Source organism: Falco biarmicus, chromosome 1 (genome assembly GCF_023638135.1).
Source record: "Falco biarmicus isolate bFalBia1 chromosome 1, bFalBia1.pri, whole genome shotgun sequence".
In the NCBI taxonomy this organism is placed as follows: domain Eukaryota; kingdom Metazoa; phylum Chordata; class Aves; order Falconiformes; family Falconidae; genus Falco; species Falco biarmicus.
In genome coordinates this window covers 21,233,106-21,259,315 of record NC_079288.1, presented here as the reverse complement: position 1 = coordinate 21,259,315, position 26,210 = coordinate 21,233,106, and the positions used below count along the sequence as shown (strand labels likewise).

Below are 26,210 nucleotides of genomic sequence, written 5' to 3'. Positions count from 1 at the left end.
CAGCACACAAAGAATCCATACTTGAATGTAAACATTTATATACTAAAATCTAATGTGATGGCCCTGTGTTTGCTTCTCATTCTGCTTGGTCCATAAACGAATATATTCAGCACTCCCTGCCGAGCCAAATGCTGTGCTTTGGTAACTCGTTAGTGCCACCTCCTCGTAGAGCCTTTCATGGTGACTTGGCCTGTTCATTTCAGCAGCACTGGACAGTTTGTAAGTGGTGAAAACTCAGCCCGGGTTACTCCAGCTTCCTGGATGTGATGCAAGGTGGCAGTGGGAGTTGCCTTTGATTCTCTATTTGCTTGATAAAAGCAGAACAGGAATTCCACATGGAACAAAGTAGTAAATTTATTAAGAGCTCATCCACCATCCTAACACTTTGGCACACCACTTAAGGCTGTTTAAAAATACCATAAATGAACAAAAATTAAGAAGCACACAGCTAAATCCCAACCTGTTTTCTGACTACAGAATAGAAGGCATTTAACCCTTCCTGCCTGTTTCACTGTTGACTGAGCTGAAATCTGTGGATTTCACCAGCAAGTTCCCTTCCAACAGCCCCTGGCACATTTCCAACACAATGGACTCTTTTACAACTGGGCCTTGAAGCTTTCAGCATTATCAGCTGAATGAGGGTTGAGAAAGGGTTTATGCCATCTGGGGATTACTCAGATGGACACTTTCCAAATTTCCCAGGCCATCGTCCCCCCTTTCCTTATAGAGTTTCTGGTCCTCCAAAGTTGTCCCTAAACTATTCCATGCCTTGACAACGGCACTAGATTTTCCTCATAGCTCTCACTTTTCCACATTTCTTGGTAGCACTTTTTCCCCACATTCAGCCTTTTTTTGGTGCTTTTCATTTCCTCATGCCCGAGAGAGAGGTTTGATCAGCCCATAATCCATGCACTTTGTGAGGCAATCACGTGCTACATTAATGATGTGCTGCTTCTTGGGGTCATCTTCTTGCTTGCCGACATACGTCAGGATCTCCAGGAGCTCAGTCTTCACCATCTTCATCGCTAGCTCTTTGTCAGCACTGATTAAGTTGAAAGCGATGACCAGCCCTCGGTGCTGTACTTCCATGTTATCATGCAAGCAGAGCCTCTGCAGGATTTCAAGCCACTGGGTGGTCTTCAAGGGAGAAAAAGATCATTAATGTTGATCTGAAGAATACTTCAACCAAAAACGTGAGTTTGGCATGGCATTTCTCAGCAAAAGGAAGTGCAGGGACTCATGTCTTCAGTACTCCTGTCATGTATGGCTATTTGAGTCTTTAACTAAGGAAACCTGACTCCAAATTTTGAAACTTTTTTTTTTTTTTTTTTACACTGAAGTCAGAAGCTTTCATGGCACTAGCACCACATGAAACAACTTTCATGTTTAGGCTGCTTTATAATAATCTCTGTGCAAAGAATATGCTCAGAGTGTTGACGCAGCTGACATGACCAAAAGCAGACCACCCACTCCCCCAGTTGATCTTGCTGAGCCCCTCCTTTGGCTGGAGGAATCATTTTTATTCTAACAAGCCCCAGTGTCCAACACAACAGGTTTCATGAGTTCTCAACCACAGCTCTTCACAGATACTCAGTTACGCAGGGTCTCCCACCTCAGGACCTACAGATCTGTGCAGGAAACAGAGGTGGTTTGGGGTCTGTAAAGCTCGGTAGGTATCTATCAAGCCCTTCTCACTTCTGAGTGAAACAAGGTTTGTATTTCAGGTCATTTCTCAAAAGCTTTAGGGGCCTATAGTATAATATTCTGCATTCCTAACCTTGCTTGACAGTTAGCATCCTGGACTTAGCTTGAGGAATGGCCATGCAGAAATGTTTCAGCTCTGAGGTGAAGTCTAGTTTACTTTGTGCAGGGACAGGCTAGAGGCATGCACACCCAGGTCTCAACTTCATAGAGTTCCTCACTATCAAACTGGTAGACTACATCTTCCTTTTGAGAGGCATTTTCATGATGGAGCCATGTCCCTTCAAGGGTATGTCTACATAATCTTAGACGTATAAGACGTATATAAACATAAGACTTATGATCTTACCACTTCAGTCATCTTGGAGCAGAGTTTTTTTTGTGCTGCTGTAAGCATGGCCAGGGCTCCTGATGCCGCAACCTGGAGTTTCTCATCATCCTCACCACACAGTAACACTACCAACTTCAGCCGGTCATTTCCATCAGCCACAAACCGCTCTTGAACCTAAAAAAAAAACAACAAACACCTCCATGATACCCAGAGATAACACATTGAGGAACACCTCATCCCAGGGGCTCATGAACCGGCATGTGCACTCAAGTTTGAGATGCCCAGTGAGTTACCTCCTTGTTGACCACCAGGTTGCACATGCACTCTGTGGCTGCCTGTCGTATTTGGTCGTGATTCTCAAACATATAGTTTTCAATATCTGGCAGAGCCCTCTCTTTGACTATCTTCATCCTGTGTGGAAGAGCAGTCAATTAAAATGGGACATGTCATGGGACAAGCAATAACCAACAGACGCAATATTAACTGCAGACAGGGAAGGACTTGAAACAAATCAGTGTCATGAACTCCAGTGCTGTGGACATCTGGTTCATTCCCTGTCTAATGTAGATTAGGTTCACATCTTTCCTCTTTCTAGAAGAAAACGTGCCACTCTCCTCTTCCTAGCTATCTTATTAATCTTTTAGTTCTGAGATCTTTTGTAGCTCTGCCAAACATTGCTCAAACTGACCAGTCTCCATAGTCCCACTAGAAAAGTGTTGAACTGAAATTCACATCCACTCCTGGGGAAGAAAGAAGGTCAAAAAGCAGTTAAACTCACCGAAGTTTATCACTTCTTCCTGAAAAGTTAGTGAGACCTAACAGAGCTTCGTAATTCTGGAGGCCGTCTCTCTCCGTGTTCAGCAGGCTGACAAGGGGTCTCACCACCTCGTATACCTAAAAAGAGAAGGCATGTCACCGCTTTCCCAGCTCTCAGATCCTGGCAATTTTCATTTGCTAAAGGAATTATGTTTGGGTTGGGTTGTTTTGGGTTTTTTTTTTCCAAGCTTACCCTCTCCCCTGGGAATGCTATGTCTGGATTGGAGATAGCAGCAATTTTTGCCAGAGCATGAGAAGCCTTTATCTTGCCAACTTCTGTGCCTTCCACAGCCAGAGGTATCAGGGCCTAGTAACACATAGGAAAGCATTCAGTGCTTCTGAGGAGATTTACAGGATTGCCTTAATATACTAAAATAAGTTAAAAATATCCTAAGGATGTGTCTGTTGACGAAATGGGTCTGGACTGTAGCCCACAGTGATGCTTTGCTTTTATTCTCAAGTAGGCACTACGCCAGAGCCTGTAGCTCACACACAGTTGTTCCAAGGTTGTCTCCTCTTTGGGGGGTTGCAGAGACAGCACTGGAGTATCAGTGTGGGCCCCAGGGGCTACCAAGGCAGCTCACGCTTTTCTGTCACCTTCCCTCACTGCAGACACATCGCAGGCTCCCAGCAGACGTTAACTGCCCATCAGGTTGGGCTGCAAACATAAAAGTAATCACCTTTCCACCACCTTGAGCAACAATGGTCCCACGGTCCTTGGGGTCTTCACACAAGGCAAGAAACACCCTGCGGAAGCACAGCATCACTTAGTGAAACAGCCACGTGGGAAAGCAATAGCCAGCATCCCTCATGGAACTAAGGTTTTGCAGGGCTGCCTGATCCACCAGGTAAATTACAGATGTTTAACCCAGTGCCCATGGCACTCTCAGAGGAAGAAACTAATGGCACAGTAAGAAGTTTCCAGACCTGTAAGATGAAGTCTATTCCAGCCAAACCCAGTAGAGGACTAGAAATTTGAAATGCATCCTGGCAAGGCAGCCCTGCAAGCTAGTTTCAAGGTCAGAACATGGATTTTTATGACATTGCTTAAGAAAGAAACTTTGGGTTTAAATCTTTTCTCCATCTCCCTTTCATCCCTCCCCCACAGGGGGAATGCACCACCCCACAAAGCAGGGGGCCAGCCCAGGCACCCATCTCAGTGGCACAGGGGCTGGCCAGCACTCCCAGCTCCCACAACAGCAATGGAAACACCTGGCGATGAGCTCCTTGCTCTGGTCCGTCAGGATGGCACTGTCCGCCTTCACCATGCAGGCCAAGGCAGAGACTACACCGGCTTTCAGCAACCGCTTCACCCGCTTCACCACAAAATCCTTCTTGTCCTGAGGGGGGACATTAGAAAGGGATTAGCCCCTTGACAGCTGTCACCCTGCTCACTACAGCTGAGCCTGGTGGGACAGCGAAGCCATTTCATCCTTGGAGACAGGAGAGCTGAGGTCTGTGACAACGAATGCACTAAAGAAAGTCTTCAGATGTGAGCATCTCCTCCCAGCTCCCCAGCCATGGACAGCCTACCTTCGGATGCTCCTCAGGCACGTGCTGCTTGGAGAATTTTGCCAGTTGCACCAGCTCTGGGACCAGCTCCTTGGTATCATAGCTGTTGGTACAGTTCACCAGTGCAGAAGCCACAGAATACAAGATAGTCTTGTCACTTGCCTGCACAGAAAAATAAAAGCTTATATGAGGGTGAGGATGACACAGCAGGGAAGCAGGCTCCTTAGGACTGCCATCGTGGTGGTCTGCACTAGCTGAAGTGTTCTTAGGCTTATCCCCAGCTTTACAGCCCAGGGCAGGGAAAAACAAAAGTTTACAATCAGACTGGCTGACATCATCAGATGCTACAACACCTTGATGCCTTTGGTTTTCATGCAATTGCTGATAGTAAAGGTAAGAGCAACCTTCTTCAGCCTTGGGAGAAGAGCAGGATGATAACAACCTTGAGGTGTCTCCATGGCACGGGCAAAACTGAAATTTTGCTAAACTAGAAGTGAGGGGTTGGGGTCACAGCTCCTCCTGCCTGAGGAAACAGTGTCGGGCTGGAGAGCTGGGAGCACTTGATGCTACCAGAGGAATAAGGGAACAAAGTAAGGAGATAGACCTTGGCTAATTCAAACATAGCTTGCAGGGCTGGCTCATCTTCAACAAAGTCATCTTTCACATCTGCATCGAGGGTTAGATACGCCAGCCCTTCCACAGCCCATTTCCTGGTGCGGGCATCAATGCTGGTGTTGCACAACCATCTAGAAGAGAGAAAAACATCCACATTTCTATCTTGGGAGCCAGGAGTAATTTCTCTAAGAGAGAGGAAAAACAGATATTGAGACTGTTTCAGGCCCAAACACATCCTCAGGTTCTGCTGCAGTTCCTAAAGACCGTGGATGCTTTGCTTAAGACATGACTTTCCTCCCATGGCCCAACTTGAGGGATCTAAATGCTGCAGGGGAAGACAGACCGGGACAGCTACTCAGCACTGCTCTGCCTTCACCATCACATGAAACAAGTGATGCCCTGCTACCCAGGACAATGATCACCCATTCAGTCACTTCCTAACTTCATCCCATCTCCTTTGTTAGTCCAGCTGGTAAATTCACCTTCAAAAGGTACTTGCACGTATTGTAGATGCGCTTGATAAGGCTGTACCAGTTCTGGCAAAGAGGGAGGCACCATGTCTGGTGTCTCACATGAGAAGCGAGGGAAGAAGGCTTATCTGGATATTGAGGCAGGAGGAACATATGGTTGCTTTAGGCACAGAAGAGCTCCAGGTCCCGGTGCAATGGCTCTGGGGACACTGCCAGCTGTCAGGCAGCAACAGTAAATGAAGGCAATGTGTGGGCAGGATCTCTTGAGAAAGGTACATATTGTATTTTGCAAAGTATAGAACAACAGAAGATAAAAAGTAAAATCACTCACTTTCGGCACTGTTTGGCTAACTTCTCCGTGGACCCCTCAGCAAACTGCCGCAGTCCATAATCTGTACCTCCTGCCGAGCCCAGCTTGCAGAGACCCTGAGAAGGATGTAGAGGATACACCAGGTTCATTAATCCTTTAGTATTGCTGCCCTAAAACAGCCTAATCCCATACCTAAATGTTGAAGTCAGTTCTAACAAAGAGGGTAATACCCAGTAGATGTTCAGCTTGAAGCACAGCAAGGTGAGGTTTTGTGCTCTTGCTGGGTGTCTTTAATGGAAGATTAACCAGTTTTGCCTTCAAAAGGTACCGATAATCCATGTACTGTCCTGGTCTGCCATGTCCCCCTTCCTTGTGGGGGAAAGCACCATAAACCATTCCCCAGCCGAGGTGAGTGAGCCCACCATGTTCCCAGGACCTCCCTCTGTCCCAAGCCTGGGGTTAAGCTGGTGGCTGTGGTGGGCAATAGAGACAAGGACTGCCATCCTTACCACCAGGGCTCGGATTTTGATCTTCTCATTCTTGGTCTTCTTGTAGATCTCCTTCAGGAGCGTCACCCCATTGGAGATGATGAAGGAGGCCCGGCTCAGCTTGGTGGAGGCATGGATAAGGGCTTCCACAGCCACCAGCTGGTCAATCTCCCTCTCGGAACCACACAGGGCAACCATCATCTCCATGACTCCCTTCATGCCAAGCAGCTTGTTGCCTAAGTCAAAGGGCCCTTGCAGAATTCCAGACACCATCTGGATGGCATGGAGTGTCTTATCCATGTTCTGTGGGTCAACTTTGCTCCTGCATGGAACAGAGGGAGTAGCATGTTGTAGTTATGTAAGTAGTTGCTTACAGTTCTCATTCCCTTGGGCAGGGAACATCCTCCCTCAGACTGGAAACTGAGCTCCACTACTGAAATATGTAGTTATCTGGGACACAGCTGAGCCCAAATTCCTGCAAAGGCTGTGACCCAGCAGATAGGGGTAAAACCTGAGGATCCCAGCAGGATCTCAAGCAAATCATTGTCTCCCAGGGCCTCAGTTTGGCCTCTAAGTGGATTGCAAGTGCCTGATCTCATCCTTAGGACCTCCTGCTCCTGTGCCTCTGGGCCAGCTCAGCCCCACTAAGCCAGCCCTGACTCACTTGATGTACTCCTCGCAGATCACCCGGTAGTTGTCACGCTCTGGGTCGCAGCGCAGGTCATCATAGAGTTTATTTAGGAGGACAGAGGCAGTCAGCTGGGTGTTCTCTGTCAGCGGCAGGCAGTCAGGCATCTCAGGAATCTGGCCCACCACTTTCAGTATCTTTTTTAAGCCTGGAAACAATGGAGCAATACAGAGGGCAGAGGGTCTGTACAAAACTCAAGATACCATTTGTTGATTTCTTGCAGTGAAATAGCCAGCTTGCAAGGTTTTCAATTACTTTGCAGCCTAATCACATAAGCTTTAAACAAAGACGACACTCAGATATTTAATGGTGAGGAGCTTCTGCTGGTGGGATTACAGGTTTGCAGCGTCAGGCTTTTATCCAGCTCTCAGAGAAGCAAAACTGTGCATTTGGTCCCTGGCTGGATCAGTTATTTTTGTCAGGAGGCATTAAACCTACTGAACTCCAAGGCTGGAGGCTCTGACTGAGGAAAAGTCAGCAACTTCCGAGTGATTCTGGATGTCTTAAACTTTCTGTTGCTAAAGTGTTATTAAATAATTTCCACCAAAATGGTAACACACATACGCATTGGAATTAGTATAAAAACACACTCTACAAATTCCTCACCCCCTTCCAGTTTTAGAAGGGACCAGTTTAAGTATCCAGCAGGCTCAGCAGGTGCTCATCTGCCACTAAGCTAGACAATTTCTCCAAGCCAAATCCTCCCAGCATTAGCAAACACACTGGAATAAACTAACCAGAGAAGTTAAGTCTGTCCTTTAGAAACTGGAAAGTCCTTGTTCTCATACACAGGGGTTTTTCTCTTAATCTTAATACTGTTTCTGCTAATAAGTCTAACTTCACTCCAGGCTTGTATGCACCAAAAAAAAGCCAGAGAGGATTTATGTTATAGAAAGGACCAGTTCTACGGGCATTCAGGCAAGAGTACACAGCTCCACAGCTCCCAGACCAGAACAGGGTGGAGGGGAAGGACTCACCATTGTCTATGACAAAGATGGTCCGGCTGTTGTCTTGGTCATTCAGGTCCTTCCTCGGTATATTCTTGTTGAGGAGGTTAAGAGCTCGGTCTCGCCCTTGCCCAGATACTTGCTTACTGACCAGCATATCCAGCAAACGCATTGTGATCATCCTCACATCTTTCTTGGTATCTACACAGAAGCAAGACAGTGGCAGGCAGTTACAAGAAATCACCTTCAAAAGCAAGTAAACACAGTGAAAACCATTCAAAGCCATTGCATGGCTGGAACATAGGTATTTCAATTAACACCACGAGGGTAAGAGCTGTGTGCAGGTTGTCATCCTGGACAGCTGAAGGTGAAGTCCCCACTTCACCAACGAACAAGGAGCAGAGCCCTCCCTGCTCATCCCGATTCTCCTCCAGCGAGACCAAAGGACCATTACCTAGCACTACAGCCTCCTCCTTCCCGTGATGCTCCTCTTTCCCCTGGCCCAGCAAGCAGTCAGTGATGGTCTGCAGGAGGTTGCAGACAGCCAGGGAGATTTCTTCATCGTCTACTGACATCCACATACAAATGTTGTCAATGCCCAGGTAGTGGAGAATGGCAGTGGCCTGGCCCCAGAAAGAAGAGAGCAAGGCAGCCGTTAGCAAAGGCCGTTTCTGCCTGCGCCTGAGGAAGGTCAGGCTTGTACAAAGAAACTGTTTTCCTGGGCGAATCCTGAGTCAGTACAAGGCAGTTTTGCTTTTCATCCTTATTTTCATTGATAACATGACAACTCCTAACATCTAGAGTTGCCAGCAATGCAACAGACTGTTTCCAACGAGGATTGCTGGGAAGAGCACAGCTGGGTTTGGAAGAGGCTTTCCTGCAAGCATGTTAGCAAAGAGCCTGTTTGGTGCAAGAAGCCCATCCTGGCTGTGAGCAAACCCAGCGTTACCACACAGCCTGTTCCGTGCATGGCAGCACATCAGTAATTCAGGGGAGGCATGTTCAGAAACACGCGGACCTAGCAGGGTTCGCAGAGCAGCCTTTTTGCGTGTGACAACAGAAAAAGAAAATAGGTCTCCACTGTACTGGATTTTTATGCAGTAGATTTGATTTTCATTGTGTTGCAGTTCCCCCCACTCCTTTGCGCCATTACACTGATATGCATATTCATTTTGCACATGTCCATCTCCTGCTTCCGGTCATGATACACAGACATGGCTTCTTATGAGCTGTTTTACACTATATGAAAACTAGTTTGGTGTAAAGTTTAGCTGGCTCAGACCCCTGGGAGTTGCCTTAGGACTCTTCCCAGGAATCTTAACTTCCCTGTAGATCCTCCCTGCTTTCCTTCATCTAAGCCTCAGACAAAGCCTTCCCAAAGTTAATTTTTTGTGGTTTTTCTGAAACCTGTGATGAAGGACATGGATTTGACCCAGCTGTGCTCACCACAACTCACGTGGCAACAACTCATCACAAGTTTTACTTCACCAGCACATGTGAAGGCACCGTAGGGAACACGACCAGCTTTGACCCCAGAGATCAGGAGCACGGTAACAGGGGCATTTTCAAGAGTGTTAACCCCACTTACTTATTTGTACGTTTTTTCCCCCCCAGATTTAAAATTTTATTTGTAGGATTTAATTTTTCCCCACTGCTCACAAGCATCATGAACTATTGCCATTTTCCACTCCCCCAGGTGCAGAGCCACAGCAATGAAGGTCCTGAGTACCCTGTTGCTTACCCGAGCCTTATGTCCTGTGCACATTCCCGAAAGTGTCCTCACAGCTGCCAGGATCAGCTCAGGATTTTTGGTTTCTATCAGCTGTAGCAGCAAGCTGACCCCGTTGTTCTGGAAAATCCTCTCGGCACCTGCTTCCTCCCGCCCCAGGACTATGAGGTTGTTTGCAGCCTGGGTGGGAGGCAGAAGAAGCAGAGGTCAGTGGCACAGCCCCGCTAGCAGCCTCCAGAACACCTCTGGGATGTCCCGGGGGGAGCTGGGGGGTGGCCATCCCCTGGCAGATTCAGGAGACCAGCTCAAACACCACCAGACAGTTTCTCCAGCTGGATCTGGGGATCAGCTCTGCTATGCCCAGAAGTGGGTCACTGCTTGGAGGGAAACATGGGGAAGGTGGCAGAGATGGGCCTGAGCAGAAATGCAGTCTGATCCCACCTTTGGTATTTTGGAAGGTTGGTCCACCTTCCCTCAGCACAGGGGCAATGCCTCCTTGGGACATTTCCCCTCTTGGTTGTCTCTCTGAGTGCAGTCCATCTCCCAGCCCCTCACCTCACCCCCCATCCGGGGGAGGTGGGGAAGGGAACACAGCTCCTCGGTGCAGCCTCTGACATTACACAGCAATTTTGTCAAGTCCAAGACAGTTTCCTCACCTTTTCTCGCTTTTCTTTCTCACTGTTCTCATCCAGCAGGATTTCAAACATCTTTTGCACCCGCAAGTCCGTGGAGAACTGAATGCGCAGCTGTGCCAACAGAGAGTGCATGGAGCATTGAAGGGAGAAAAATCAAGGAACAGTTTTCCTTTATTACTTCAAGGACACCACAGACCCTCAAATCACAGAAAATCTCAGCTAAATATCAAAATAGGCATCACTTCTTGGCGATCAGCATCGATTACCCATCTCAGACAGGTCACGGGCAGAGCCAAGCCTAAACCATTATTTCTGAGATCTCACAGTACATACTCATGCAAGGACAGTTACCTTCACAATGTGAAGATAAGTCAACGTGGTAACTGACAGACCCAGCCCAAAGCTGCTCCAGTTCCTTGCCAGGACTTTACCAAAAGACACTCAGGACTGGGCCAGCCTCAGAAGCGAGCTGCCACACTTTTTAATTTAACTGTTCAATCCAATCCTCAGATTTACATGCATCAAGTATGAACTTCCACTTAACGGAGCCTATTTATCCCCCTACATTGCTGTAAGTTTCCAGTACGGCCAACAATCCCTCAGCACAACCCAGAGCAAGGACTTCCCACACCTGGTCTGTGAACCCAGGACTGCTCCCCCCAGCATTTACCTTCTCCTGGATATCAGCCCCTAGCCGCCTCAGGGTCTCCTGGAAGTTTTTGTTGCGGGGTTCCATGGTGGCACATTTCTGAACATCTTTGAACGCTTGGTCCAATTTCCCCAATTTTTCCAGAGCTTGGCTGCGCCGGTACAAGGCTTTGATATCCGAAGTGTTGATGTCAATAGCTGGGAAAGTGACCCAAAACACAAGGCATCAGAGTTTGCATCTTGGAAATTTCCTTTGTAAACTGTGATTTGCTTTACAGTGACTACAGCTCCCTGAGACATAGTTATTAACATCGTGAGTGTATCCGTACCTGATAAGCACCGATTGCACTGACACACCAAATTGGTACATCATCTTTTGAACACCCTCCATTAATTCCCTTGTGGCCTCACATGGGTGTTAGTGGACATCAGGAAATAACACCACAATGCCCCAAAATCAGATGTGAGAGCAGGCTGGAGCAAGCATAGCCAGAAACACAGCTCTTTCCCAAAACAGCCCCCTCTTTACCTCTAGATGCGTCCGAGGCTGCCTTGGCATATTCCTCCTGTTAAACCAGAAATGAGAGACTTGTTAGCAGTGGGATAGCAGAGCATGTCCCCCTTGCTGATGCACATTGTCACCTCCCTGTTCCCACTGCCTAACAGGACACTCCAGCCAAGCCAGCAGCAGCCTACAAAAGGAAAGATGGGGGCTTAGGTACCTTTTCATCCCTGATGGAAGGGAAGAGGAAAAGGTCAGTGATGCAGGTAAGACAACATGTGCTGCTGCAGTGGCAGATAGTGGGCAGTGAAGGAAGAGGGGTTGCTCACAGCAGCCTGTATGCAGCTTGTTCTGGGTTGGTGTCACTTCTGGATTAGTGAAAATTCAGGAACACGCAAACAATCTGCTAAAATCCCACAGCAGGTTGCTACAAGCTGACTGCAGGGAGCTGAGGCAATTTTGGTACAGATACCAATAACTTTTTATTTTGCTAAGTATCTGTGCCTGCTTCTCTTGCGCTGGGACAGACAGCAAGAGCAATGCCTCTGCGTCCCAACCCGTGGCTTACAGAGCTCCCCTGCGATCATGGAGCAGGCTGGCTGCCGAAAGCTTTTACTTCAAAGTGATTAATTGGGACTATCTCTGAGCTGAACCGTGGCCCCATCAGGACTGAAGCAGGGAAGCAGCATTACAGCTCCAGGACAGGCCCAGAACAAATAATTTCAGACCAATTCACAAACACCCCATTCAATACATGGACAAACCATGCAATCCACAGCTGGTGAGCACCCTTGGCTGCCTCCCTGCTCTTTCTCCCCTTGAGCACTGCCCAGGCCAGCCAGGAGCTTTCCTCACCTTTTTAAGGAAACACGCTGCCCTGTTCCTGTACAGCACCGCCTGCAGCGCCTTGTCCTTGTTGAGCTTTATGGCTTGAGTGTAGCTTTGAACAGCTTTCTCATAGTCATTGGCCTGAAAATATTTATTGCCCTCCTCTTTCAGCTGGACAGGATCCTCCATTTGGAGAGCTTTAAGGAAAAACATCAGTTTGTGTCGCATTTTCAATGGCCTGTGTCACCAGGGTCACCTGCCTACTCCACTAAGCTGAGTTTTGCCATGAGACTGACACACACATTAATGAAAGCAGCTTACCAGGCTGAAGAGTTTTGAAAATGAAGACCTAAATCTCTCCTCAAGGCTGTGGCTTTTCAGAAGCTTTTCCCACAGCTATAGATCCTTAGGAGTCAGTTAATGAAAGGGAGAAAAACAATAACAACCAAAAAAAAAAAAAAAAGAATTAGAGGAGTCCGTCGGTGCCACGGAGAGTCTGTGAGGCTCAGGAAAGAGCTCGCCTCCCGCTCCAAGTTTGGGCAAGACCTGGCAGCTCCTGCTGCCTGTCAGCATCACCTGTCACCACAGCCTGTCCCCCTCCTCGTGCTATATAGTGCCTGGGGAGGGCTCTGAGCCAGGCCCCCGGGCAGCCAGCCCAGCTCAGGGTGGGGGTACCTGCATGCAAGTGGGCAGCACCTCCCTGCAGCAAAAGGGGATCCTTGCCTGCCTGCTGGGGTAAATCCCAGCTTCCCCCTACCTACAGGGCTGCCCAGGGTGTGGGGGGCAGGAACGGGGGGGTTTCACGCCAAAAAAAGCCCATGGCTGAGATAGCTGACCCCTGTCGCAGTGCTCAGACCCTTTTCCCATTCTATTTTGGGAAGTGCGAGACAGCTGAGCCTCAGGGACAAGCAGCCCCATGCCAGCAGCCGCAGCAGTACCCAGCACCTTCCAGAACACACTGGGACAGAAAGCAAACTTGCAGCCAGCACCACCTTATCCTTGCAGGGCCTTTGGGTGGGATTTTCAGCAGGGTGGGCTCTCACGTCTGGCACTGCCACCTCCGCTCACTTGGCAGCCACAGACCAACAGCTATGCCCAGGGCATACCAGCCCACTGCTGTGAGGAGTGTCTTGGGACTCAATTTGAAGAACGCCAGCAGACACAGCAGCACTGAGCTCCAAAAGAGCTGGGCCTTTCAAACCCCCCTGTTTCTCAGGGGTCACAATCAGGAATTCCGCTTTGCGATTTATCTCCCCAAAATGCAGGCTGTGCCTTCCCGAGCATACCCACAAGCATCCCAGCTATAAAGCAATGGGGGAACTGGCGGTGGGAATGGGGCAATGACAGAGGAGTGCATGGGCATCAGCTCAGTTGCTCCAACGAGGCTTACACTGCAAAACTGAGCCATAGCACACTTCCACACTGAGACGCTGCCGAGAAAAAATATCAGCAATCTTTAGCACTGGTGATCTCTGTTGTGGCTTATGGATCTTATGCAGCAAGAATTGGCCCCAGACTGCCCTGGTCAGTCTCCTGTTTATTCGTCCTGCACTGACAGCACTGCCTGGTCCTTGGTGTCCGGGCAGGAGGTGATCGCAGAGCAATTTGAAGGTGCCTTCACAGCACATCACCCACACAACAGTCGCAGGCTGCTCCGGCAACTTTACCTGCTTGAGGGTAGGTCCAAGGCACGAGGACCACATCTGCGGAGGGTGCCAGAGGCCATCTCTGCCTTGGACAGACTCAGCACAGCGGCTTTTCTTGGACTCACACAAACTAACCCACCAGAAACCCCTTCCCGCATTGCTTTAGCTATAGGGAAAGGGTCAGCTTGCTTGTTCAGCACGCATGGGTGTCTGTCCATAGCACAGCCTTCCTCAAGTTATCCAGAACAAAAACTTCCATTTCCGCAAGCGTCAGCACTGCAGGTACTTCAAGGAAATTAAGTTATAAAATAAAATTGTGTCTGATGCTGCTACTGCTCAAGGCAAAGCTAAGAGCGCCCTGCGCTCCCCTTGGCCTGCGTTTTTGGGCAGGGTACAGGGGGCTGCGGCAGAGCAGGGACAGCAGCCGCCCAGGACCCCGGGAGCTGCCTTATGCCTGCGCCCCAGCAGCTGGAGCAGATGTGTTAATGCACCCCGAGAGCCCCGGGGGGGGGCTGGCAGGGCAGGCAGCCTCAGCAGCGAGTGCGGGGGGCCCTCTTCAGGCCTCGGCTGAGAAAGCATAAAAAACCCTTTTCCTAGAGAAATTCAAGTCCCAGGGAGGACAGCCCCCGGGTTGCTGCAGCAAGACCTTTGCAGGGCCACAGCTCTCCCCGGCTGCAGGGGGGGCAGAGAACCACCCCCCCGCATCTTCATTTCCCACCACGCCACCCCAACAGCAAGCACTAGCAGATGAGTTTCACTAAACCCAGTCCTGGGATTCCACCTTACCTCGTGGCTGCAAGCCACCTCCTAACGCAGGGAACTGGCAAGGTCCATGGGGAAACTTCCTGCCAGAAAATCCCAGGATAGGCTCCAGCATCTCTAGAGCAATAGCAGGGTTGCAGAGATAGCTGTGCTCAGCACCCAGGGCTTGAGCTTTTCTCCAACAGAGCATTAGAGACCTTCTCCTTGGGGTAGAGACGCCTCCAAACCCCTAACACAACTTTAGGGCAGTTAGTGTTTGCATAAAGCTCAGTTTCAACTCTAGAATAACACCAGAAATTATAATTAGAGTTTATAATTAGAGTTTTTTTCCTCTATTCACATCATCAGCTGTTCTAGCAGGTACTCAGACCTCACCAGCTCTGCAGGGGACCACAGGCCTACCCAGCCACCCCAAACACAAGCTGTGCTTTTAAAAAAAGATAAACAAACCTGACTTAGAAATACAAAGAACTCTGCGAGAGAAGATGGGAATAGCCTCCCCTCTATCTACTACCATGCCAACCTAGCTCCATTTTTCAACTAGCTTGTTTGAATCTCCCCAGCAGCAACACCTCCAAACTCACTCAACTTGGGCTCTGGTTCTGTTATTTACAGAGCCTGGAGCCCTGGCATTGCTGGCACCTGTGCTAATTAATGGTCATTTAAAGACAGCTGGTGGGGGCTGCTATAGAGCTTTTATTCACCTTTGCTTTGTTGCAGCTCCTGAGCAGGCTCTGGCCCTTCTGGGTGCTACCCCAGGGTAGGGCTGTACTGCAAGCCCCCAGCTGACTGCATGCCCTTTTAGAAGCACCCTTGGGTGCTAGCAGCCAGAGAGGTTTTTTTGTTTGCTGAGGCTGTGGAGAGCACTACCAGGTGGAGACTGCTCGTGCTTCCCATCAGGCAGGACTGGGAGCTCCACTGGGGACCATGGCTGGGCCCAGTGTGGGGAGCAGGGCAGGGAATGGGGGCACAGCCCCTTGCTGGGCACAGGGTGGGGGAGAAATACTGAGGCCTGAGCAACAGGTCCTGATCCAAAGCTGCACTCTCGATGAACCTGCCAACAAAATGTTATATATACATATTTATGTTTGTGTATGCATCTAATCATTAGCAAAATATGTATGATCGTTATTGAAATATGTACCTTAGACAGAATGTAGTCGTTAGCCAAGGTATAGTGCATCCTTCCTGGCTTAGAGGCAGGTGGTCAAAGCTATGAAACCAGGTATGTGGCCTTGCTTGCAAACTGGTGTGAAAATCCAGCAGATAGGGAGGGCTTCCCTGATTTCCCCCCAAGCCCTGCCAGGCTGCGGTGGGATCTGAGTGAAACCAGATGTCCCCGCATTTGAAATCGGGTGGGCTTCTTTATTCAACAGTATCAAAGCTAGACTGTCTTTGGGGAGACCTCACCTAGGAGCGGACACGCTGCACGGGACCTCCTGACTGCTGGGAAAGGTCCTCCAAGCCCCCGATGCAGCCGGGGCTCCTAGCGCCTGCGGGGCTGGATGGTGGTGAGGTAATGTGGGAAAGTGATGAGATATTAAGGCAGGCGGCGAGGATGTATTAAGGGGAGGCGATGACTTATTAAGGCAGGTGGCGATGACGTATTAAGGGGAGGTGATGACTTAAGGCAGGCGGTGATGTACCTTTCTTAACTACTATGGTCTGCCACGAGTAGCAGCAAATAGGTGCATCGCCCATCTCGTCCTGTTCTTGCTGTGTTGTGTCACTTACGATTTATTTCACTTGCTGTTCCATTGCTTTACATGCACGTAAAGATCAATTCGCTGCTGTCTCGAAGGCCCGTACCCCCCGTGCTGCCCCGGCCGGGGCGGGGGGGGGGGGGCGCAGCCCCGCGCCCCGCCCGGCCCTTCCGCCGCGCGCAGGAAGCGGGAAGGGGAGCGGGCCGGGGGGGGGGGGGGGGCGGGATAGGGGGATAGGGGGAGGGACTTTTGGGGCGCAAGGGACGGCGTGGGGAGCCCACGGAGGGGGCTTGGGCACGTCTGCTGGGCCGCCCCGGGGGCTCCCTGGCGAGGGGCAGCGCTCGCCGTCGGCGCCCATCTCAGCCCCAGCCCGGGTGGCATCTCCTCAGCGTGTGCCCCCCCGGGGGGGCGGGGGCGGCCTTGGCGGGACAGCGGCACTGAGGGGGCATCCCATCTCCTCCGCAGGTCCCCGCTCTCATCCCGGTCGAGGGGCGCAGGACATGGTGGTCCTACGGGCTGGGCTCTGCCCCGGTCTCACCGAGGAGATGATCGGGCTCCTCCGGGCCAGCGGCATTCGGACGGGTAACGGGGCGGGGGGGGCGCGGGGGCCAGCCCCTGCGCCTCGGGGGTGGCATCGTGCCCTGGTCCCCTGCAGGGCCGGCTGCCACGGCGTGGGTGGGCTGTGGGGCATCCCCTGGAGAGCATCCCCTGCCTCTTGGCTTTGCCTTGCGGCCCTGGAGCTGCCGGGGGGCGAGGGGGGTCTTAGAGCCCCGGGGGGGCGCAGGGCGGGGGGCGCAGGCTGGCTCCATGCATGCGCTGGGCACTGTCAGCCTAGGCGGTTGCAGCTCCAGCCTCTTTGCCCGCATCATCCCACCCCCTGGCAGGGGGGTGGCACGATACCCCTCCCGTGGGCTCCCCGCTGGGTGTCCCCTGGGTACCCCTGGGTGGTCAGGGCTTCTCTGTAGGAGCAGGAGAGTGTCAGGATGCGGTAGGGGTCTCTACAGAGACTCTCTGAAGGCCAAGCAATTACAGCTTTTAAAAAGGTATTTGGGGAGGGTTTGTGCATTTTTTCCCTCTGAAAAATGCCCAGCCGCCCGGCACACTGCACCCTGGGCACCTCCTGCTCTTAGAGGGGAAGGCAAACACTTCAGGTAGATTCTTTACTTGCTCTGGGAAACTGGATTAGAGCTGAGAAAAACCCCATTTTATTCTTGTTAAATGGATCCTGTGGATGCTGGAGCCACGGATGTTGTAATCCTTGTTTTTCCCTATAGGAATTGCTTTTTAGCCTCTTCCCCCCCCAGCCAATAACATACACATCTATCTGAAGAAATTAATCCTGAGAGTGGTTCCTGGGAGCAGAGATGGGGCCACTAGTTCTTCTCATTCCTGTGGCTTTAGCGCTCCCTGGCATGGCCAGGGCTGGCACCTGGGGTCAGTCAGGAGGGGACTCTCTTGGCTCACCCCAGCTATCAAACAGCACTGGGCAGCTCTTGAGCAAAACAGAGAATTTTTACCAGCTTCTCTCCCTGATCTGTTTTGCAAGAAATTATTTGTTTTGCAACGGGCAGCAGGGCCATCTCAGAGGAAAAACTCCAGTGCTCCATTCGGTCAGGCATCCTGCTTGCCCACTTGAAGTGTTGGCAGAGGACACAGACGTTTTGCCTGTTGGTGCAGGCAGGTTTTGTCTAAGCTGGTCATCTCTTTGGTGCTTGGGGTCTGTCCAGCTTTGGCTTTGAACTTCTTGTCCCTCGTGTTATTTGCAGTGGTAGACTTTGTGTCATCAGACCTCGAGGACGTTGCCCAGAAGTGTTCCCTGTCTTACAAGGTAAAGGGCAGCTCCTGAGTCCTGCTATGTTACCTGGGGAGCTCAGAGCTGTTTGGCTCACAGCTCAGTTGGGTGTGCCTGGGGGGACCTTCTGCAGCAGACGTTGATGGCTCTGGACTTTCTCAGTCCTGTTTCCAGACATTTCTCTGCCCACCAGGTGCTGGTTGCAGTGAGACGTGTGCTTCTGGCCCAGTTCTCTGCCTTCCCCGCCAATGGAGCAGACCTCTACGAGGAGCTCAAGAGCTCCACGGCCATCCTGCCGACTGGGAGCCCAAGGTGGGTGCATCATCTGGCGAGCCAGCAGGTCTGCCCGGGGCTGGGCTTACTGCAAAAGGCCATGGTTGCCCAGCGCAGGCTTTGAATTTCAATGTGCTGGTGCCCTGAGCAGGCTCAGTGGTGTCCAAACCATCCCCAGCAGCTGTTTTAAAAACTTCCGGCCTGGCTCTGCCTTTTTGTGAGCAAGAGGTGATTATTCTTCATGTCCTGTGGCTGCAGAGCCAGCTGGTCTGTGTCCCTTGAGGGAATGACACTGACGTTGCCGCTGTCCTTGCGAGAGCCTGCACACCCTTTGGGAAGTGGTGGTGTGTCTCGCTTCTAGACTAGACAACGTGCTGCCTTCAACCTTTCCCTGGAGGGCTGCAGAGATGAGGGTTGTGATCTGGGAGGACTATTGAGTGATGATGGTGCAAACTGTCTAGATCAGGCATAGAAATGAGTTAGTCCATTGCTTGTCCTTGTTTCTTCTTTTCTGCTGTCTGCTCGCTGGGCTGTTACAGTGACTACGCAGAGAAACCCTGGGTATTCAGGCCTTGCTCCCAGGACCACAGCTCTTCTGCAGCTCAGGACCATCCTCTTGTAGCCCCCGCGATGCAGAGAGGGAAGATGGGAAGGAAGGAGCAGAGCCTGAGGCACTTGTCTGCATTTGGGAAGGGGACTGTAGGGATAAATACCTGGGAACAGACGCTTCCTGATGCCCCTGTCATTCTGGCTGAAGGGGTGTTGATAATCCCACCATGTGTTTAACCTGTAGCCTGGACCAGCTGCTGGACTCTGGGCTGTACACGGGGGAAGTGACGGAGCTCATGGGAGCACCTGGCAGTGGGAAGACGCAGGTGAGTGAGACAGAGGAGAGGGGAGGGACAGGACAGGTAGGATGGAGATGATGCCTTCAGGCACATGAAGCAGAGGGACCTGGGAGGGCTGGCTGACACCAGTTCCCTGCCTCTCCAGGTGTGCCTGGGCATTGCGGTCAGCGTATCTCTTGGCCTCAAGCAACACGTCCTGTTTCTCGACTCCACGGGGGGATTCACCGCCTCCCGTGTCTACCAGATGCTTCGAGCCCAGACAGAGGATGAGGAAGAGCAGGCAAGTTCCCCTGAAGCTGGTCCCTGCACTTTCACTAACGCTGCCTTGGTTCTTGCCTGCAGGCAGCCCCCAGAGATGGGTTGTCTGTCCAGCTCTGCCTTGGTCCCTGTGGGCTTTTTGGGGTCCAGCCTTTTCCTCCCATGGGCCGGTGGGTGCTGTGCTCAGGGACAGACACTGCACTTTGGGGTTTTTTCTTGGGAAGAAGAGGAGGGCTTGTTGTAGTTGATCACTTCCACTCCCTGAGCTCAATCCATGTTGATTTTTCTGTCAGTGCAATGGGGACAACAGTGTTTGTGGGGTAGAGGCAGATGTGGAAGAGATAAGGGACCATGGCATGGTATAAATGCAAAGAGCTGGAAGCAGCTGGGGCAGGGGGAATATAACAAGTCCTGGAGGGGTCGAGGCTGTTGGTGATGCCACTTTGTGCTGCAGCTGGAGGCTCTGCAGCGGATCCAGGTAGTCCGTGTGTTTGACATCTATGAAGTGCTGAGTGCCTTGCAGGAGCTGCGGGATCACCTCTCCCAGCAGGTAGGAGTGAGGGTCTGGGCTTTTCTCCCTTCCCCAGAGCTGCAGGGAGGGCAGAAGGGCTTGTGTGCCTGACGAGTGACGCTGTATCACCCTGTCCTGAGGATATTTGCGCCTCTGTGCAGCTCACGACCTCCAGAACTGCTGGATTCGTTACTCCACATTGCACAGGGTGCCTCCTTCTTTCAGGTCATGAGCTCCATGGGACCTGTCAAGGTCGTGGTGATCGACTCTGTCTCATCTGTGATTTACCCACTGCTGGGCGGCAAGCAGTCAGAGGGTGAGCTACTTCGTTAGGATGTGCAATGAGGTTGCAGACCTCTCTGCTCATCCTGAAGAGCGTTTTCCTCCCACGTGTGCTGTGCCTGGAGCTGGGGCAGGACAGATGTGGGTGCGACTGCTCCCAGCTTTTCCTTCACGGCTGAATAAAAGGGGAATCTGCTGGCAGTGCTATTAGCAAAAATTCAACCTGGCTGGGGCTGTGCCAGCTCATGCCAGTGGTCTGAAACCTGGCCAGGGGACAGAGGAGGCACTGGCCTGTTTGCCCACAGATGAAAACCTCTGCTCACAGTGTCACAGATACATTGTGGTCGCTGGCACAGTTTGCAAAGCTCCCCTGAGGCTCATGCTGCCAGAAGGGACCATAAACCAGGAGTGAGGGGCTTTCGGCTGGCTGAGATGTCAAGGAGGCGCCTCAGACACCTTCCAGAGGGTCTTGCATGCATGGGTAGCAGCCAGTGCTATCACGGGTCCCCTCGCAGTCATGGGCTGTAGGAAATGAAGCTGTGAGCTGGAGGGATGGGTTCTGTACCTGTTAAATCAACCTGACTAGCTTTGTCTGAAGCTACCGGTGCTTTTGTAGGGTTTTTTTGCCTTTTAAGATGGGAAAGGAGGGGATGGGGCAACTTGGGGATTGGTCTGTCCATGCCACATCCATTTGGCTGGATGGAGCGTGCTGGTACAATGGGTACATTTGCGTGCTGGGAATGGAAATGTGTTGAAAGGTGTTCAAGAACACCAGCACTGGGACTAAATCCAGTGCTTGTGCAAACCTAGATGTCACCTGCCTCCAGGATGTACTTTGGGAGTTGATGCCGAAGCATCCGAATGCTTTGTCCTTCTCCAGGTTTGGCCATCATGATGCAGCTGGCTAGGGAGCTGAAGACTCTGGCCAGGGAGTTCAGCCTTGCTGTTGTGGTGAGTGCTGCTGTGCCTTGTCCTTCGTGTCCTGGCATGTGCCATGGCCCTGGCAAGGCTTTGGGAGCCCCTGGGAGGGGGGACCCCACTCCCAGCTAAGCATGAGTAAGGGGCCTGTATTCCATGGTGCTTTGGTCCCCGACTCTGCTTCTCTGCAGCCCACAGATGTCTTGCTCCAGCAAGTGTGGAGCAAGAACAGGGCTGATTTGCTGCCTGCTTTTATTGCTGTCCTCTACCAACAAGGCATCCACTTGATTGAGCAAGGTAGAGTTAAGTACAGACAGATTGAAAGGTTGTTTGTATTTATTTTTGATATAACACCATTCATTTAAGGGGCAGGCCAGCTTACTAAGTAACCTCTTGCTCAGTTACCTTGGAGCAACTGCAGGGGATTGCATCATCCCAAATGAGCTGGGGACTGGAAGGGGCCCTGCTCTAGCCTTCCCCAGCTCTTGGCCAAGCAATTACATTTGCTTCAATGCACCCAGACAGGTTCCTGGGACCACAATTAATGTGTTTGAACTGGGAAGGCCACGAGAGAAAATGGTGGTCTGCTGAACCTGGCACGGGGAGGCATCGAGGCAGTCCTGCCCTTTGATTAGTGATAAAGTGACAGGCACAGGGAGCCTGGGAGGACACTTGGAGCCTCCAAGTTGAACTTTGCAGGTGGCTTCAGTACCAGGAGTTACTGCAGCCTGCAGATAGGAGCGAGCTCCTACCTGAGTATGTGCCTGGGACAGTTGCGTGGGCTATGTTTGGAAGGGATGGCATAGGTGTGTCCTCCAAAAGGAGGGCTCAGGATGGAGACAAAATTTCATAAAGTAGCTACGGGCCATTATCTCCTGGTGATCTCCGGTATTTCATTGCATGGAGTGGCACTGCTGTTCCCAGGTGCTGATAAGCCTGTTTGTGCTGCAGGTGACTAACCAGGTGACAAGGGACAGCAGCACCAGTCAACTGAAGCCAGCCCTTGGCCGATCCTGGAGTTTTGTGCCCAGCACCCGGGTGCTGCTGGAGAACAAAGAAGCCACCCAGGAGAAAGCCACCACGCAGCGCTTGGCTTCCTTGGCAAAGTCACCCCGGCAGGTGAGGCTGCCTGGAGAGACCCTGGTAATGGAGGAACATGTCTGTGACCTGGAGCGGGCTTTGGAGCAGAGGGAGGCTTCTGCTGGGGGTGGGGCAGGATCAGACCTTGCTGAGTGACCCTTGGCAATGGGAGAGGAGCCAATGCAGCCTGGTTGTGTGCTGTGGAAGGGAGGAACATCTGTTCCCAACAGCCTGAGCTTGTATTTATGGGCATGTTAAATGAGTGGCACCACTTCCAATCCAGGTCATGGTGTTCCTCGTGCTTGTCTCGCTCTCCTGATGGCGTGTGGGCAGTGAGAGTCCTGTGGAAATGGCTTTGACACCTGCAGAGGTGACTTTGGCTTCAATCCTGCCTATGTTGCCTGAGCCTCCTGGCTCTGAGCCTGCTCTGCTGCCTGATCCAATAGGTTTGGAAGTGGTGGTGTGCTGGGCAGCGAAATGTATGCTGGATGTGCTAAATAATAGTGTGTCTGGGGAAATCTCGGAGCAAAATGTTCTTTCTTTACTAAATTGCATTCTCAATTTGTATCTCTGTGTTCAGCAGACCTAGTTAAAATGAGGGCATCAGCAGAAAGAAATCCTCAAGGGGATGTAATTGGGGAATTTTGGCTCTGGGGCAGGTGATGGAGTGATGCAGAGTCCCTGCAGTGTGAGGTTTAGCTCCTCTGTTTCTCCTTGCAGCCGATGGGGATACAGGTGGAGCTGGATATTGGAAATAGTGATGTGCAGGAGCTGAGCCCTGTGACACCCACACAGGGGCTCTGATGTGGGTGGAAAAGCAAATACCAAGGTCCAAGAGAGCTGCAAAAAAAGCTGGCAATCACACTGTGCAGTTTTACAGACTGACTGAGCGTCCTGCAGCCCCAGGAAGGACCAACATGAAGAAGCTTTTGTTGTTCTGCACTAGGGAGAAAATGAGCATGGGGTTCCCTGGAGATCTTGCCTCAGCAGATGCTGCCTACAGTGGCTGGGCTGTGTGGGCAGCATGATAACCAGGTTCTGTCCTCTGCTGCAGGCTTGTCTACAACAGCAGAGCCTGCCCTGTCCTAAGGTGTTGGCTTGGGACCAGCTGGCGTGCCCCTGCACAAACCTATGACTCATTGTGGTGTTTTTGTTCCCCCCCATAACGCGCTGCCCTCTGGTCCTAGAGCTCTGCTCGTCCTTGGGCAGCCCACAGTAGTCTTGGTTCAGAAATAAAATAAAAAAAAAAAGATGATGTACACTGCTGTAGTTGTTGAGAGCTGGAATTCAATTCATGGTGACTGCTGTTGATTCAAATTTTGAGGTTTAGTCCCTAGCAGGACTGGGGTGGGACAGGCTGTTGATGAGCTGGGACATAATCAGATGCTTGACCTGACCTTGTCCCCAGGGTAACACCAGGCTCTGCAGGGAGCTGCTGGTATTTCTGGGGCACTGCTGTGCTGTGTAAAGAATTGCTGTTAACTGATGAAGGTTATGATCTGGATCAGCTGGGGTGGGTGAGCCTGACTGACATCAGCTGGCCCTGTCTGATGCTCAAGGACCTGCTTAATTGCATGTGGTGAAGTTTAAAATAATCTCCTCTTGCTCCAGTGCTTTCCAGCTGCTCTTGCCTGCTCTGGGCAACCTCCTGGGTGCTTGTGCAGTGCCAGGGAGGAGGTGGGAGGCTGGGGTGGAGCGTGGCCTCTCCTCTTGATCCCAGGTGTCGTAGACACCCTCATCCTCTGCTTAATAAGAACCCTCCCTGGCGGGTGAGCTGAGCTATGGCTTGCACTTCCAAGGCTGTGGATGCAGATTGTGGGGCCTGGGACTCATCAGGGTGTGCTTGTTAGACTAGTAATACATCAGTACAGCTCCTGGAGCCTTCTAAGGCTGTGCTGGGCCAAGAGGAGTCTGATGCAGTCAGAATTTGAGTGCTAATTTCTCTAGAGTAGTCATAACACTGTACAGCCCTCTATTCCTGAGCAAATAGCTGCTGTAGGGAAGCGAAGCAGCTGTAGGAAGCAGTGAAAAGGGGTATGTGAAGGCATGTTTTGGTTTCCCAGGAGGCAGTGGCCAGGTCTCAACACAGATTTTAATTTTGCACATCTGTCAGAGCCGTGCTTCCTGGGAAAGAGAGCTCTTGATGCTCCCAGGGCTGTGATTTACAGGGGGGGGTCCCACCTCCTCCATCGTGGCCACCCAGCCACCGCAGCCCTGTGTGCGTGGCTGTGGGAAAGGCTGTGCTCCCAGCAGGTCCTGCCCGAGGCAGGGGAACGTGCCAAAGCAATGTGAGTTGTACCATGAAACAGTTTTCAGTATAAATAAATGTATTTTAAAGTTGTGTATTTATTTGTATTTCTGGGTTTTCCAAGCTTGGGAGGGGAGGATTGGCCCCAGGGATTGCAGCCTGGCTGGCTGGGGCGAGGAGTAGGATGGTTTTCCTGTCTGCTGGAGACCTGTGCTGGTGGGGCTGATCCTTACAGCAGGAAATGTAGTTTGTTACGGCTCTTGAAGCTGTGAACCAAGAGCTGCTACACACAAATTCCAACCAAAACCGCAGGCTACTATTTTATCTCTTTCCCTGAGGTTCTGTAGGGGAAGCAAAGCTCTCAAGGGGGAGTGTGGAGCAGGGGAAGAGCCACCCAGAGACCTCTTTGGTTGTATTTGAACCAAGGGGGCTTTCTTGCTGTCTCCTTCCCTTAAACTAGCAGGAAGAGAAGGGGAACTGCCCGCTTCGAGCCCTGCACCAGCCTCAGTGTGCCACCAGCCACGCGCCCAGCATGCATCTTTGCTGTGGTACCTGGGAAATGACAAAAGAAACTGCTCTTGCGCTTAGTCACCTGCTTGCAGTCACGGGACAGTGATTCAACCGGGACAGTGCCAGTCAGATGGGAAGAGACTAGGGAAAGGTGATGGACGTGTGGGCTGTGCTCCTCCAAGGCCAGCTATCCCAGGCTTTCGGGCATAGCTGTGCTTGGGGGGATTTTCTCTCCGTGGCAATCAGCTAATTGCAGCTGCAGGAGGTTTTGTGCCCTCTTGGGAAACAGCTGGATAGGTCGGGGAAGACGCGTGATACGGGGCACGGCTGAGCTGCTGGTGGCAGCTCCTGGGGTGGCTGCTGAGGTAGGTGGCAAGTTGCGGGGGGTGAGGGGGTGGGTGACAGCGATGTCCTGAATTTCTGGCTGCATCGCTGCAAGGAAGGTGTTGCTGTGGGTGCTGGTTATTGCTCACTGCGGGGACAGCAGAAAGGTTCAGGCTATGGGAATCTGTTACCTGATCTGGAAAAACTTGACTTCTTACTCAAGCTGATTTGAATTTGCATAGTAAAATTAAGCTGAAAGGAGTTCCTGACCTAAAAATCCTAACTCAGCCTTTCTCCTCTGTGCTCAGACGGGCACTTCTGCAGCCCTGGAAGAAGGGTGCTGTGCCAGCATGCAGGGGACATCCGCTCTCCCTGCTCTTCCCTGGTGCCTAAATCAGCTGGAAAACAGCTGGAAAGGCCTGGAGCAGGTGGTACAACCTGTCCCAAGGCAGACAGGGCACCCCTCGCCCCAAGCAGTGGCGATACCTTTTGGCACTGAGGGCTCATTTGAGCTGGATATGCATAAAATACATATATAAGTGTGTGTTTATCCGTATTGTGTGCATATATGTGTGTGTGTATATATGGGGGGTGTACATGTCTGCATATATATGGCTGTGTGTATAGATCTGTTTATGGGTGTACTGTATGTATATGTATGCATCTCACGCGATGCAGCTACGACCTGTGCACCCAGCAGAAACTCCTCTGAAACCCATGGGACACCCCCGCAAGCTCCGCTCCGCGCTGCCCGGGCCGGGTCTCGAACCGTTGGCCCTCGGAGCCGCCGCGCCCCGCGGGCGGCGCTGCCCTCTCGGCCTGCTGAGGGCGCTAG

General features: G+C 51.5%; 3 protein-coding genes across 3 annotated transcripts in view; 2 read left to right on the top strand and 1 right to left on the bottom strand.

Annotated features, from left to right (window-relative positions):
* Positions 1 to 555: 555 nt before the first annotated feature.
* Positions 556 to 12,604, bottom strand: UNC45B (unc-45 myosin chaperone B). Its single transcript, XM_056329038.1, has 19 exons — positions 12,248 to 12,604; positions 11,420 to 11,456; positions 10,913 to 11,088; positions 10,264 to 10,353; positions 9,620 to 9,787; positions 8,333 to 8,501; positions 7,909 to 8,079; positions 6,908 to 7,079; positions 6,265 to 6,565; positions 5,777 to 5,871; positions 4,965 to 5,106; positions 4,382 to 4,522; positions 4,061 to 4,188; positions 3,529 to 3,595; positions 3,042 to 3,155; positions 2,811 to 2,926; positions 2,326 to 2,443; positions 2,051 to 2,206; positions 556 to 1,137 (listed from the first exon to the last, which is right to left on the bottom strand). Exons 1-19 carry the CDS (start codon positions 12,446 to 12,448, stop codon positions 871 to 873), a joined length of 2,829 nt encoding a protein of 942 aa, XP_056185013.1. The 5' UTR covers positions 12,449 to 12,604; the 3' UTR covers positions 556 to 870.
* Positions 12,605 to 16,568: 3,964 nt separating this feature from the next.
* RAD51D (RAD51 paralog D) lies at positions 16,569 to 24,638 on the top strand. Its single transcript, XM_056326888.1, has 10 exons — positions 16,569 to 16,913; positions 18,098 to 18,159; positions 18,317 to 18,435; positions 19,190 to 19,271; positions 19,390 to 19,524; positions 19,957 to 20,052; positions 20,239 to 20,329; positions 21,176 to 21,246; positions 22,165 to 22,332; positions 23,014 to 24,638. Exons 1-10 carry the CDS (start codon positions 16,832 to 16,834, stop codon positions 23,095 to 23,097), a joined length of 990 nt encoding a protein of 329 aa, XP_056182863.1. The 5' UTR covers positions 16,569 to 16,831; the 3' UTR covers positions 23,098 to 24,638.
* Positions 24,639 to 25,192: 554 nt separating this feature from the next.
* RFFL (ring finger and FYVE like domain containing E3 ubiquitin protein ligase) overlaps positions 25,193 to 26,210 on the top strand; it is a 33,823-nt gene continuing 32,805 nt past the window's right edge. The window contains exon 1 of the mRNA XM_056326885.1: positions 25,193 to 25,416. The gene's annotated coding sequence lies outside the window, so the exon portion shown is untranslated. The remainder of the gene's footprint in view (positions 25,417 to 26,210) is intronic.

Bases quoted from the DNA above. Each gene is read 5' to 3' on its own strand.
- UNC45B (XM_056329038.1), bottom strand. From the start codon at position 12,448: ATGCGACACAAACTGATGTTTTTCCTTAAAGCTCTCCAAATGGAGGAT. The intron at 4,189-4,381 runs GTAGGCTGTCCA...GTCCCCCCTCAG, and splicing joins TGCCTGAGGAGCATCCGAAG to GACAAGAAGGATTTTGTGGT. The intron at 2,927-3,041 runs GTAAGCTTGGAA...TTCTCTTTTTAG, and splicing joins TAGCATTCCCAGGGGAGAGG to GTATACGAGGTGGTGAGACC.
- RAD51D (XM_056326888.1), top strand. From the start codon at position 16,832: ATGGTGGTCCTACGGGCTGGGCTCTGCCCCGGTCTCACCGAGGAGATG. The intron at 18,160-18,316 runs GTAAAGGGCAGC...TCTGCCCACCAG, and splicing joins AGTGTTCCCTGTCTTACAAG to GTGCTGGTTGCAGTGAGACG. The intron at 22,333-23,013 runs GTGAGGCTGCCT...TTCTCCTTGCAG, and splicing joins TGGCAAAGTCACCCCGGCAG to CCGATGGGGATACAGGTGGA.